General features: G+C 40.7%; 1 protein-coding gene across 1 annotated transcript; it reads left to right on the top strand.

The window, feature by feature from the left end:
• Positions 1-639: 639 nt before the first annotated feature.
• LOC121549652 (WD repeat-containing protein 48) lies at positions 640-15,059 on the top strand. The gene is made up of 19 exons (XM_041861441.1): positions 640-717; positions 3,579-3,719; positions 4,134-4,209; positions 7,142-7,224; positions 7,528-7,657; positions 8,908-8,996; positions 9,202-9,303; positions 9,563-9,787; positions 10,453-10,527; positions 10,733-10,835; positions 11,448-11,545; positions 11,674-11,781; positions 11,887-11,983; positions 12,099-12,191; positions 12,399-12,504; positions 12,758-12,845; positions 13,598-13,674; positions 13,849-14,041; positions 14,321-15,059. Exons 1-19 carry the CDS (start codon positions 670-672, stop codon positions 14,414-14,416), a joined length of 2,028 nt encoding a protein of 675 aa, XP_041717375.1. The 5' UTR covers positions 640-669; the 3' UTR covers positions 14,417-15,059.
• Positions 15,060-15,716: the final 657 nt, after the last annotated feature.

The following is a 15,716-nucleotide window of genomic DNA, read 5'->3' as shown; positions in this document are numbered from 1 at the left end:
CACCCACAGAGACATATGCACACACACACACACACATCTTCATCAGTGGAGGCTGGTTGGAAGAGCTATAGGAGGACAGGTTCATTGTAATGGCTGGAATGGAATTCATGGAACGAGTCGAACATGTGGTTTCCATGTGTTTGATGTGTTTGATACCGTTCCTTTTATTCCATTCCAGCTATTACAATGAGCCTGTCCTCCTATAGCTCATCCCACCAGCCTCCTTTGATATACATTCATGCTACACACGCATCATAACTGCTGCTACCAAACTCTTATTATACTGCTCAATTTAAACACTTGCCCCCCAATCCCGCCTTCCCCAAAACACATGTAAATATTGGACTATACATTGTGCCTTCCTGTGTTATACCTATGCTAACATTTTTTATTCTATTCTAACATATATTATTCTATTCTACTAACATTTACTTTATGTTCGTATTCTTATCTTTTATTATTTCTTATTGTTGTTGCATTGTCGAGAAGGAACCTGCGAGAAAGCATTTCGTTGGATGATGTATGCTATGCGTTTCCTGTACATATGACTAATACAACTGGAAACAGACATTTGAACATTTTAGAAATAGGCGGGGTTTATGTCTTTGTGGCTGTGGTAACTAGTGACAACCGCTTTATGGAAGTGACGTCAAACTGTCATCATGTAAAATGGCGACTCATCACAGGCAGAATGCTGCTGGGCGGAGAAAAGTCCAGGTAAATCACTGATGTATCTATCTTGTCATGCAGTAAAGATTTTCCAACTTGCATTCATACACGATACTTATCCGTGGAGATGTATATTTTGCCTGCTCATCCATGGATGTCTTTGAACACTCAACGTGTGGCGGGCAAGTGCAGCCGGTCACTCCTCCCTTGGCTCTGGCATTGTAATTCTAGAAGAGAGCTAGCTAGTTTAGCTTGCTGCTACTCAATAGATTCTGCGGCCCGCTGCAAATTACTGAATTCGGTTGACCGAGACCGTGTCTCGGGTTTAATGGGTGGTCAAGGGATTTGCATGTGAACGTGGGATTATGTGGCGTTGTTATTGCAGCTAACTAGAGACATTGAAGATTTCCCCCGCGCCCACCATCACATCACGAGCTAGCTAGAAAATCACATCCCCTTTAGTGGTATTTAACCAGTCGGATGGTGCAATTATTTTTGTCCGATTACAATTGCATAGGCTTGATCCTTTTTTGCCCGACGTCAGCAAACTCCTGTCACACACATGCTTTACGAATGATGGCATGCAGTATGTTCAATGATGGTCAACAAGTTAGTGTCCTTGTCCCCTGATGCAATATGATTTACTTTGTTTGTTTGTATGTACATTGCCTTCGAAGTATTCACACCCCTTGACTTTTTCCACATTTTGTTGTTACAAATTGGGATTAAAATTGATTTAATTGACTTCTCTTTTTTTAAGGATCTACACAAAATATTCTATTGTCAGTTTTTGTATTTTTTATTAATGAAAGATAAAACACTAACACAGAGATTAGATTAGTATTCAACCCCCTGAGTCAATACATGTTAGAATCACCTTTGGCAGCGATTACAGCTGTGAGTCTTTCTGGTTAAATCTTTAAGAGTTTTGCACACCTGGATTATACAATATTTGCCCATTTATATATTTTTTGTAACTCTTCAAGCTCTGTCAAGTTGGTCAGCCATTTTCAAGTCTTGCCATGGATTGTCAAGCCGATTTAAGTCAAAACTGTAACTAGGCCACTCAGGAACATTCAATATTGTCTTGGTAAGCAAATCCAGTGTATATTTGGCCTTGAGTTTTAAGTTATTGTCCTGCTGAAAGGTGGATTTGTCTCCCAGTTTCTGTTGGAAACCAGGCTGAACCAGGATTTCCTCTAGGATTTAGCCTGTGCTTATCTCTATTCCATTTGTTTTTATCCTCCTAAAAAAATCCCTAGTCCTTGCCGATGAGGAGCATATCCATAACATGATGCAGCCACCACCATGCTTGAAAATGGGAACTGAGTTAGGAATGACACCTGTATCTTTGTAGTGACTGGGTGTATTGAAACACCATCCAAAGCCTAATTAATAACTTCACAATGCTCAAAGGGATATTCAATGTCAGCTGTTTTTTACCCATCTACCAATAGGTGCCCTTCTTTGCGAGGCATTGGAAAACCACCCTGGTCTTCATGGTTGAATCTGTGCTTGAAATTCTCTACTCGACTGACGGACCTCACAGATCATTGTATGTGTGTGGTGTACAGAGATGGGGTAGTCATTTAAAAATAATGTTTTTTTATGAGTGAGTCTATTCAACTTATTATGTGACTTGGTAAGCACATTTTTACTCCTGATCTTATTTAGGCTTGGCATAACGAGGGGGTTGAATACTTATTGACTCAAAACATACCAGCTTTACATTTTTTTTATTAATTTGTTAAAAAATTATCTCAAAACAAAATTCCACTTTGACATTGTGGAGTATTGTGTGTAGATCAGTGGCACAAAATCTCAATTTAATCCATTTTAAATTCAGGCTGTAAGACAACGGAAGTCAAGAGGTGTGAATACTTTCTGAAGTCACTGTAGATATCTGCAAATGTATATGCTGCACCTGGAAATCCATTTGCATGCCATTGCAGAGCCACGGCAATCTGAATATAGTGCAATTATAACATCAATGTCTGTCAACAGGCTATGGTCTCTCAGAACATACATTTAGACTATGTGTTTAATTGGAAGGTTAATATTTATCTATGGATGAATATGAGCAGCAAACGGCTGGACTTCCTATAACTGACAATTACCACACCTGACACCCCTGGTTTAGCGTAATTTACATAAGTACCATAATCCATTTCAACATACAGTATATCCTTGACCAATATACATTACCAGTGTTTACAAGCCATTTATGACACTTGAGAGGTTTCAGCAACAGTGCCAAGACCAGTGCCTACATGTTATTATATACTGAACAAAAATATAAACGCAACGTGTAAAGTGTTGGTCCAATGTTTCATGAGGTGAAATAAAAGATCCCCAAAACCTTATTTCTCTAAAATGTTGTGGACAAATTTGTTTACATCCCTGTTAGTGAGCATTTCTCCTTTGCCAAGATAATCCATCCACCTGACAGGTGTGGCATATCAAGACGCTGATTAAACCGCATTATCATTACACAGGTGCACCTTGTGCTGGGGACAATAAAAGGCCCCTCTAAAATGTACAGTTTTGTCACACAACACAATGCCACTGATGTCTCAAGTTTTGAGGGAGTGTGCAATTGGCATGCTGATTGCAGGAATGTCCACCAGAGCTGTTGCCAGAGAATTGAATGTTCATTTATCTACCATAAGCCGCCTCCAACATTGTTTTAGAGAATTTGGCAGTACGTCCAACCGTGCACTCCATGTTTTCCCAGTCATCTGAAATCCATAGATTAGGGCCTAATGAATTTATTTCAATCGACTGATTTCCTTATATGAACAGTAACTCATAAAAATCAATGTCAAGGATTCTCCAGAAACAACCCCAGTACCATCTTCATTTTATTGTTATGTGGTTCAAATTGCACTCATATCCAATTCTATGTGCAGGTATCGTATGTGATTAGGGATGAGGTGGAGAAGTATAACCGCAATGGGGTGAATGCCCTGCAGCTCGACCCGGCCTTGACCCGCCTCTTCACAGCTGGCCGAGACTCCATCATTAGGATATGGAGCGTCAACCAGCACAAGGTAACCTGTCCGTCACCTACACACTTAACTTGGCAGGATGCCATCCTATCTTGACCACTTGAAACCTTTCCGTCTAGGTCACACTGTGCTAATTTCCACTAAATAACACATCCACAAAGTCAAAATGTGTTGATTGCTTTCATCCTATCTCTTTTCCTACTTTTCAACTGTATTGGAGGAGAGGCCCTCCCCTCTGACTTTCTTCTCCAATATCGGGGGATGTGAGGTGTCGAGGAAAGAAGAATTGAGAAAGAGCTGATATGTCAGATGCATAGATGTACAGAACAATACCTATGGTCAATGTTCAAATGAAAAGCTCCAGACTTTTTGTTGTGCTGTTATTGTAATTGATTGTCATAGAATACTTGCATAAACCCACTGATATTGCAGCATAAGCCTTCTTTATTGGAGCAGGACCCGTACATTGCGTCGATGGAACACCACACGGACTGGGTCAATGACATCGTCCTCTGTTGCAATGGGAAGACATGTGAGTCAGTGTGATGTGTTAAACCAGCGTTTAAGGGGTTAAATTGTCTGAGAACAGTGTCGAACAGAGCCCTAACCCTCAGAATGGATAGCCTATATTTTTTATTATTAAAGAATTATCACTGAAATGCAACCACATTTTAGGACAATTCCATCACATGCAAATTGGCAAAACCATTTTTGTGGATATTTGCTTGTACAGTGCCTACAGAATGTTTTCACAACCCTTGACTTTTTCCACATTTCCTTTGTTACAAAGTGCGATTAAAATTGATCTAATTGTCATTTTTTGTCAATGATCTACACAAAATACTTTGTCGAAGTGGAAGAAAAAATCACAAATATATTTTTGATTAAAAAGTATTCAACCCCCTGAGTCAATACATGTTAGAATCACCTTCGGCAGCGATTACAGCTGTGAGTCTTTCTGGGTAAGTCTCTTAAGAGCATTGCAAACCTGGATTGTACAATATTTGGCCATTATTCTTTTTAAACTATTCAAGCTCTGTCAAGTTGGTTGTTGATCATTGCTAGTAAGCCATTTTCAAGTTTTGCCATAGATTTTCAAGCCAATTTAAGTAAACTGTAACTAGGCCACTCAGGAACATTCAATGTTGTCTTGGTAAGCAACTCCAGTGTATATTTAGCCTTGAGTTTTAGGTTATTGTCCAGCAGACTGAACCAGGTTTTCCTCTAGGACTTTGGCTGTGCTTAGCTCTATTCCGTTTGTTTCTTATCCTAAGAAACTCCCTAGTCCTTGCCGATGACAAGTATACCTATAACATGATGCAGCCACCACCATGCTTGAAAATATGAAGAATGGTACTCAGTGATGTATTGTGTTGGATTTGCCCCAAACAAAAAGCTCAGTTCTTTGCAGTATTACTTTAGTGCCTTATTGCAAACAGGATGCATGTTTTGGAATATTTGTATTCTGTACAGGCTTCCTTCTTTTCACTCTGTCATTTATACTGAACAAAAATAAACGCAACATGTAAAGTGTTGGTCCCATGTTTGATGATCCCCAAAATGTTCCATACGCACAAAAAGCTTATCTTTCAACAATGTTGTGCACACATTTGTTTACATCCCTGTTAGTGAGCATTTCTCCTTTGCCAAGATAATCCATCCACCTGACAGGTGTGGCATATCAAGAAGCTGATTAAACAGCATGATCATTACACAGGTGCACCTTGTGCTGGGGACAATAAAAGGGCAACTCTAAAATGTGCAGTTTTGTCACACAACACAATGCCACAGATGTCTCAATTGGCATGCTGACTGCAGGAATGTCCACCAGAGCTGTTGCCAGATAATGTAATGTTTATTTATCTACCATAAGCCGCCTCCAACATCGTTTTAGAGAATCTGGCAGTACGTCCAACAGCCCCACAACCGCAGACCACGTGTAACCACGCCAGCCAAGGACCTCCACATCCGGCTTTTTCACCTGTGGGATTGTCTGAGACCAGCCACCCCAGCTGATGAAACAGAGGAGTATCTCTGTATGTAATAAAGCCCTTTTGTGGGGAAAAACTCATTCTGAATGGCTGGGCCTGGCTCCCCAGTGGGTGGGCCTATGCTCTCCCAGGCTCACCCATGGCTACGCCCCTGCCCACTCATGTGAAATTCATAGATTAGGGCCTAATGAACTGATTTCCTTATATGAAGTGTCACTCAGTAAAATAGTTGAAACTGTTGAATGTTGCATTTATATTTTTGTTCAGTATAGTTTTGTATTGTGGAGTAACTACAATGTTGTTGATCCATCTTCAGTTTTCTCCTATCACAGCCATTATACTCTGCAACCATTTTAAAGCCATTGGCCTCATGGTGAAATCCCTGAGCGGTTTCCTTCCTCTCCGGTAACGGAGTTAGGAAGGACGCTTGTATCTTTGTAGTCACTGGGTGTATTGATACACCATCCGAAGTGTAATTTATAACTTCACCCCGATCAAAGGCATATTAAATGTCTTCTTTTTTTTTTACCCATCTACCAATAGGTGCCCTTCTTTGCGAGGCATTGGAAAACATCCCTGGTGTTTGTGGTTGAATCTGTGTTTGAAATTCACTGCTCGACTGAGGGACCCACATAATTAAATGTGTGGGGTACAGCGATGGGTTAGTCAATAAAAAAAATCCTAAAGTTATTTAGGCTTGCCATAACAAAGAGTTTGAATACTTATTGACTCAAGACATTTCAGCTTTTCATTTTTAATTAATTTGTAAAGATTTCTAAGAACATAATTCCACTTTGAGATTATTGGGGAGTGTGTGTAGATCAGTGACAAAATCTAAATGTAATCCATTCTAAATTCAGGTTATAACACAACAACGTGAAAAAAGTCAGGATGTGTGAATACTTTCTGAAGGCACTGTATATATTTAGAATGTTTTGCAGTTTATTTTTATTTTTTTATTTCACCTTTATTTAACCAGGTAAGCCAGTTGAGAACAAGTTCTCATTTACAACGCGACCTGGCCAAGATAAGGCAAAGCAGTGCGATAAAAACAACAAGACAGAGTTACATATGGGGTAAAATAAAACAAAGTCAAAAATACAACAGAAAAAATATATATACAGTGTGTGCAAATGTAGCAAGTTATGGAGGTAAGGCAATAAATAGGCTATAGTGCAAAATAATTACAATTAGTATTAACACTGGAATGATAGATGTGCAAGAGATGATGTGCAAATAGAGATACTGGGGTACAAATGAGCAAAATAAATAACAATATAGGGATGAGGTAGTTGGGCGGGCTAATTTAAGATGGGCTGTGTACAGGTGCAATCTGCAGTCTGGTGCAGTTAAGCCTGCAAGCCATTTTTATAAAGAAGTAGTATTTTGCCTTTTGAAAAGGGATGCTTTTAAAGCCATATTGCCTCTTCCTATTGATCCTGTGTTTGAATAATCTCACTCTCTGTATTCCAGTGATATCTGCTTCCTCAGACACCACAGTGAAAGTCTGGAATGCGCATAAGGGATTCTGCATGTCCACATTGCGAACACACAAGGTAAGCAATACCATACTGTATACTGATAGCTCCAAAATACCTCACCTCTTATCCCATCACAAAGGCCTGAATGCTGTCTTGAGATAAGTACCCATAACTTCAGTGATCACACAAATCTTCCTTTGAGATCAATGCATATTTCAAGCGAAAGTTACAATACAACTTTGTCTTCAGCTACATTAGATTTAGCATGCACATCTCAAGGGATAGGCTAAAGCACAATCGGAACCATTTAAAAGCACTGAGACTTGGCATCATATTTTATGTGTGACCGCCTAACACCCTATGGTTTTGTCTGTACAGGACTATGTCAAAGCCTTAGCCTATGCCAAGGACAAGGAGCTGGTGGCCTCAGCGGGGCTGGACAGACAGATCTTCCTATGGGACGTCAACACGCTAACGGCACTGACTGCCTCCAATAACACAGTCACCAGTGAGTATGCTCTCTCATCTGGATCATGTTCATTCAGCACCAAACTGAAAAAAATGACTAAACAGGGGAGGGATTACCTGGACTCCAATAAGAAATGCTAATTTTATTTTCCTCTTGCAAAATGTTTTCAAATGTTTTCTGTTGCATCCCCTAATGAAAGTGACTCAGCTACCATGTCACAGGCACACCCTGGAGTATTTTAAATGTTCACTGGACTACTTGGAATGTACTGTACAGATATAGATAGATGTACTGTATATCTGGAGGAATCGGTCGTTGAAGACAATAGCTTTGTTCGAATACTCATACTAACCGCACTAACCTACTATTTGTGACGCAAATTGAGTATGTAGTATGCTTATTGGTCATAGTATGGATATAGTTAGTATGCCAAAAGTTCCCGGATGTCGTACTACATTCACCAAAATACGAAGTATACAAGCAGTAGACACTATTTCTGTGCTTTTAGGGCCCATAATGCAATTCTTCAGAAAATGGGCGTGGCTTCACAACATTTTCAGATTTGAAGATGCCGTCGAAGTCCGACGAGAGCGGATACAAATTATTGCTTTAATTAATTATGACAAATGTTAAGAAAATGTTGAGCAATATCATAAACTAATGACTTTTCAAATAAGTTACGTTACACGTTATGTTGGCTGACAATTTGTTAGCTACTCTAGCCTTACGAACCGCATAGCATATCATATCATTACAGCTGTTGCTCGTATGTACGGTTATGTTAGCTAGCTACCTAAAGTTAGTTGGCTACTAATACATCGAACTTGCCAGTATATTAACTATATGCTATCTCACTAACTACCCAACATTTATTGACTTGATTATTCACGTCATTCTTAACTAAGTTATATAGTCATTGTGCGTTCTCAATGGGCATTGTTAATGAAGTCGTAAGATGTCTAGCTAGTATTTGTTATGCTAACAAGCTAGCAAGAAGTTGCTTAGCAACAGCATCAACTTCCTGTAGACAGGCGAAGCGCTAGTACACTCAACTGAAAGGATACCGTTCGTTTACAGGATTCTAAAATGAACTAATAGTATGTAGTATATACTCATTAAGTATGTAGTATACAGTATGTTAGAATGGTTATTCGAATACAGTTAATGTCCTGAAGTACACATCAATTTGAATGATGGCTTTGGGTATCTTTACTGGTCTTCAAGTGCTACTGACTGACCAGAAGTCTGTTGAGACGGACCTGAGTGTTGCTGTTTTTGTCTTCTCCCAGCCTCCTCACTGAGTGGGAACAAAGACTCCATCTACAGTCTGGCTATGAATCAGATGGGCACCGTCATTGTGTCAGGGTCCACTGAAAAGGTGGGTTCTTAAATCACATTTGTATTGATATATTCTTAACATTTCCAGGGGTGTGATGAGATTGGTATAATACTTCCAGCTAACTGAAGCTGATTTATTTTACTGCCATTTTCTAAATTGAGATGTGTTTAAAGGTCCAATGCAGCCGTTTAATTTTTTTTCATATACCTCATAAATAATAAAGAGTGAATGTATCATTTTAAAGGTACTGAGAGTCTGGGATCCTCGAACCTGTGCCAAACTGATGAAGTTGAAAGGTCACACAGACAACGTCAAATCATTACTGCTAAACAGGGATGGCACTCAGGTAAGGATGGCCCTTAGAAATCTCATCTTGTCGCTCACCCTTAAAAATGTCAGCCACAATGGTACTCTTTTGTGGAAGCCTTATGCCTCATATAAGGATAAAGAGGACTTAAACAAAAACAAAAAAACATTTGGTGGATTTCTGGAATCAGCAGGGAATAAACTGCGAGGGAAGCCTCCAACCTGGAATTTTCAACAGGGATTTTGAACGTTTGGGGAATTTAGCATTCCTAATGTTACAGCTCACTTTTCCCGCCCAGTGTCTCTCGGGCAGCTCGGATGGGACCATCCGGTTGTGGTCGCTGGGGCAGCAGCGGTGCATCGCTACCTACCGGGTGCACGATGAGGGCGTGTGGGCCCTGCAGGTCAACGAGGCCTTCACGCACGTCTACTCTGGTGGCCGCGACCGCAAGATCTACTGCACCGACCTGAGGAACCCAGACCTCCGCATGCTCATCTGTGAGGAGAAGGCCCCTGTCCTCAAGGTGAGAGGGTTACTGGGATACTCCGAGCAGAGGGCATGCTGGGAAATGTAGTTGTAAAGGCTAACTTGTAGATATTAGGCCTAGATGTTTATTGGACTTAAGTATTTTTGAGCCATATACAGTCCAGTCATAATGTTACAGTGTAACATTAACAAAAATGTTTTTGCTTATCTCAACCTTAAAGGCCCAGTGCAGTCCAAAATGTGATTTTCCTGTTTTATTTTTATATGTACACACTATGAGGTCGGAATAATACTGTGAATTTGTGAAAATGATGATAGTGCCCATTTAGTGTAAGAGCTGTTTGAAAAGACCACCTGAAATTACAGCCTGTTTTGGTAGGATGGAGATTTGGCCTGCCTGGTGACATCACCAGGTGGTAAATTAGTTAATTGACCAATAAGAAAAAGAGTTCCAAACCTCTCTGGCAGTAACAGCTAGTTTTCCGTTTTCCCCTCCCAACTCAGACCACTCAGACAGTCCTAGCAAAATTCTTGCTTGAGAAATTGCTCTTTGCTAAGAAGCTATTTTTCTTTATTTTGTACCTTTTTAATTTAAAACAATCATAGTAAGGTACTAAATTGTTACCCAGAAATGATTTGATATTGAGATAAAAACAGCTGCATTGGACCTTGAAGTGTCTGCTCTGTGTCTCCCTGGTTCAGATGGAGCTGGACCGCTCAGCTGACCCCCCCACAGCCCTCTGGGTCTCCACCACCAAGTCCACCGTCAACAAATGGGTAAGCTGCATAGCTGGAGTGGAACAACAGAGGTTTAATATGAGTAGTTGATATGTTAGGATTACATGGAAGTAGAATTATACTGGACATAACATAGTAGAAACAAAGATATAGCCTGTGTCTCTTCTAAGAAAACCTTGCGTCTGTATACTTTTAATGCAATGTTCACGCCCTGATTTATGTTTCCTGTCGTGATTCATTGCAGTCTCTGAAGGGAATTCATAATTTCAGAGCATCTGGAGATTACGACAACGACTGCACTACTCCCCTGACGCCTCTCTGCACACAGCCCGACCAGGTTGTTAAAGGTAAACATTTCACTTCACAAGTCTCCCAATAATCTTTGCATTGCAAATTCTGAAGGTATTTAGAATATAACAGATACTGTACACTGAGTGTACAAAACATTCTGCTCTTTCCATGACAGACTGACCAGGTGAAAGCTATGATCCCTTATTGATGTCACTTGTTAAATATACTTCAATCAGTGTATATGAAGAGGAAGAGACAGGTTAAAGAAGGATTTTTAAGCCTTGAGGCAATTGAGACGGATTGTGTATGTGTGCCATTCAGAGGGTGAATGGGCAAGACAAAATATTTAAGTGCCTTTGAACGGGGTATGGAAGTAGGTGCCAGGCGCACCGGTTTGTGTCAAGAACTGCAATGCTGTTGGGTTTTTCACGCTCAACCGTTTCCCGTGTGTATCAAGAGTGGTCCACCACCCAAAGGACATCCAGCGAACTTGACACAACTGTGGGAAGCATTGGAGTCAACATGGGCCAACATCCCTGTGGAACGCTTTCGACACCTTGTAGAGTCCATGGGGGGGGCAACTCAATATTAGGAAGGTGTTCTTAATGTTTTGTACACTATGTATGTTCTAGGCCTAAATGGGTGTTGTGTGTATTTCTGTCCACTAGGCGGAGCCAGCATTATTCAGTGCCACATTCTGAACGACAAGAGACATATACTAACCAAAGATACTAACAACAACGTTGCATACTGGGATGTTTTAAAGGTGCGTGCCCATTGCCTTTTGTCTTTTACATTTGGGTTCTCTTCCATCTCTCTGCTATCTTTCATTTCTCTTCCATCTCTCCATTGTTTGCCATATTGTTTGATTGAATACCTCTTGTCCTCATCCAGGCGTGTAAAGGGGAAGACCTGGGAAAGATGGAGTTTGACGAAGAGATTAAAAAGAGGTTTAAAATGGTGTATGTGCCAAACTGGTTCTCTGTGGATCTTAAAACTGGGGTAAGATGATCCTGCCCTCTTTTTACGTTGTAAGCTTTGGACAGTAATAGCAATAGGTAGAACAGTGATATGCCGGCATTCTAATGCACATATTCCGTTGGGTAGATGTTGACCATCACGCTGGATGAGAGCGACTGCTTTGCTGCGTGGGTGTCGGCCAAAGATGCAGGCTTCTCCAGTCCTGATGGGGCTGACCCCAAATGTGAGCGTTTTTTTTTGTTACTGACTTGCAAGATCAAGTTGACTTTTTAATCAGCCAAACTGAATGTGGTCGTGTATGTGCAGTACCGTCCGTATAGAGTTGTCTTCTCTTCTAGTGAACCTGGGTGGACTGCTGCTGCAGGCCTTACTGGAGTATTGGCCTCGGACACACATCAACCCTATGGATGAAGAAACAGAGATGAATCACGGTGGGCTGTTATACACACACATAAACACACACACACACACACACACACTTGCAAATACTACTCTAATAATGTAATGCAGACAACCTTTGTGATATTATTCTGACGTTATTGAGTTGAATGAAATCTATCAGTGATAGTCTATGTTCTGATGGTGTGTGTGTGTGTGTGTGTGCGCGCGTGTGTGTGCGCGCGCGTGTGTGTCTACAGTGAACGGGGAGCATGAGAGCAGGATACAGAAAGGGAACGGCTACTTCCTGGTTCCCCCTCACACTCCAGTCATCTTTGGAGAGACAGGGGGAAGGACCTTATTCAGGTCAAATACACAGCATTACTTACAGTACATGAAATATGAACATTTTCCATCCAAGCTGCTATTGAAGTCTGTGCTAAACTGCCCTGTCATAGTCCGACATGGGTGGAGATAGTATTGGTTTTCGTTGAAATACTGTACTTAAGCGGCACTCAATTGAGCTTTTGCTGGTGTAATGGAACCAATGGAATATTTCTAAAAGTGCAAACCCCACCCACTTGGACCTTCAGGCTTAATCAAGGCTCTCTTTCTCCAGGTTGTTGTGTCGAGACTCGGGTGGTGAGACTGAGTCCATGTTGCTCAACGAGACCGTGCCACAGTGGGTCATCGACATCACCGTGGATGTGAGCACTCAACTTTTTATTAATGATAAATATAATATATACACTGCCGTTCAGAAGTTTGGGGTCACTTAGAAATGTCCTTGTTTTCGAAAGAAAAGCCATTTTTTTGTCCATTAAAATAACATAAAATTGATCAGAAATACAGTGTAGACATTGCTAATGTTGTAAATGGCTATTGTAGCTGGAAACTGCAGATTTTTTATGGAATATCTACTAGTTGAGTATCTGGAGCATCAGCAATTGTGGGTTCGATTACAGGCTCAAAATGGCCAGAAAAAAGCCATATCTCAGACTGGCCAATAAAAAGAACATTAAGATGGGCAGTCTGAGATATGTATTTTTCTTTGCAGCTCTGCCTAGAAGGTCAGCAGGGTTTTCTAATGATCAATTAGCCTTTTAAAATGATAAACTTGGATTAGCAAACACAACGTGCCATTGGAACACAGGACTGATGGTTGCTGATAATGGGCCTCTGTATGCCTATGTAGATATTCCATTAAAAATCTGCAGTTTCCAGCTACAATAGCCATTTACAACATTAGCAATGTCTACACTGTATTTCTGATCAATTTGATGTTATTTTAATGGACAAAAAAATGGCTTTTCTTTCGAAAACAAGGACATTTCTAAGTGACCCCAAACTTTTGAACAGTAGTGTATATATATATATCTTACAACATTACAGTATTATAGCTAATTGTGTAGTGTTGATACAATATGATTCCCATGTATGATTCTTCCCTGTGTTTTAGAAAAACATGCCCAAATTCAACAAAATCCCATTCTACCTCCAGCCTCATTCTTCCTCTGGTGCAAAAACCTTAAAGAAGTAAGTACAGCATTTAAAACCGACTGAACCCGTTTCTCTGTTCCTATTAGTGATGCATGTTCATCCTTCCCTGCAAATTTTTTTTCCTAATGGTATCATTCACTTGAACTATTTATCTCACTGTTCAATGTTCTAAGCTTGAAATTATATTCCAACGTTGTGGTTCTTCCGTAGGGACCGCCTGTCGGCCAGCGACATGCTCCAGGTGAGGAAGGTGATGGAGCACGTATACGAGAAGATCATCAACCTGGACAACGAGTCTCAGACGGGGACCTCGGGGAACAACGAGAAGCCCAGCGAGCAGAAGGAGGAGGAGGACGTGGCCATGCTGGCCGAGGAGAAGATTGAGCTGCTCTGTCAGGACCAGGTACTGTACGCTTATACGGGACAGTCCCCACGTGCTGCATTTGTGTTACTTCTTGTATTAGAGTCCCTGCCCATCTACCGAAAGCACCTGAAACCCTTCTAGCTCTGACTTTGCTGACAGCTACTTTGAGGCAAACTGTACTTACTATGCCTGTGAGATTTGGTTGTCCCACCTAGCTATCTTAAGATGAATACACTAACTGTAAGTCGCTCTAGATAAGAGCGTCTGCTAAATGACTAAAATGTATTGATATATGTTCCCACTTTTCGTTGTCTGTAGGTATTGGATCCCAACATGGATCTGCGGACGGTCAAGCATTTTATCTGGAAGAGCGGCGGAGACCTAACCCTTCACTATCGGCAGAAGTCCACGTGAGGTCGCCGGTGTCATCTTCTGCTATCCTGACCTCTTCTTCCTCCTCCTCCTCCTTCATCATCATCTGGCACCAAACATGGACTGTTCAAACTCATCCAACCAGATCCATGTGTTAGTAACACAAACCTGTGTTCAACGACTCCTTGTTAAGAGCCTTATAACCCTTCAGAAGGCATCCGTTTGGTCCGTAGCCAGAACGTCACACAATAATCACCGTTCTCCAATCAGCCAGAACACACAAGGAGAAAGGAGGGAAACTATTGTTACTGTGTACAGTGAATGGACTGAAGACATTTCCAGGGCGTTTTAAGGTTCTTTGTCATTTAGGTTTTACTTTTTACATTTCCTCGCCTCCTTTTTGTTAATTTTTTTCCTTTTTTGTAAGTACGATTTTTATTGACATGCCGTCTTCCGAGAGAGATGTCGTGACGACCAGCTTGAGGGCGTGACGACCAGCTTGAGAAAGTCGCTGTGCTTGGGGGTTCACTTTGTGACATGAGTATGTTTTTTTCTTTTTTTTAATATACATTCCTGGAACGTGCTTGTTTCCGACCACCTATCACCACCCTTCATCCTCGTCCATGGTTAGGAAAGGGTTTACTGAGGAAAATGTTCTGGATAGTCAGGCGACCATTCAAACCAATCAAAGACATGACAGAATGTAAAGACATGACGATGTTTATTTTATGGCTTGTGTCATATCCCTCAGTTACCTCTGTTTGGCAACTGGCTGATGTATTGAAGGCTGCTGGGTGAAGCTTCTCTCAGCAAATGGACACATACTAGGACACATCCCCCAAACTATCTCTTTAGCTAATGCTGTTATTAAATTACTGAAGCTCTTTCTTTTTGTAAATAGACTGTAATTATTTTATAGGCAACTTGGCACAAGTTGTACTTCTGATCATCAGGAACATTATATTTCCTTTTTTTTTAGCAAAACCTATGTTATTTTCAAAAGGGTGCTTTCTCATGTTAAAAATATATAATTTATATCACAAATGTCAAGAAGCAACGGGTATGTTCAATTAAAGGACCCACTGAATCAGGATGTTTATAGGCTACTGTACTGTATTTGAGAGCAAAGCTAAATTGTTGTCATTGGCATTACCTATGACAGTCTGCTGCTAAATCGGCCTATATCCATTATACACTGACAACGTTTATGGGGGTATATTCTTGAGGAAAGTGGAGTGAATCTCACTTATTTTTTTTATGCAAACAAAATGAAGACTGTGCTCTCAATGGAACACTCCAACAATGTGAATTGCACAGTGTTATAGCAAATGTATTATAATAA

Source organism: Coregonus clupeaformis, chromosome 34 (assembly GCF_020615455.1).
Source record: "Coregonus clupeaformis isolate EN_2021a chromosome 34, ASM2061545v1, whole genome shotgun sequence".
NCBI classification, from domain to species: domain Eukaryota; kingdom Metazoa; phylum Chordata; class Actinopteri; order Salmoniformes; family Salmonidae; genus Coregonus; species Coregonus clupeaformis.
The sequence above is the reverse complement of the archived record's forward strand: the minus strand, read 5'-3'. Positions and strand labels throughout refer to the sequence as shown.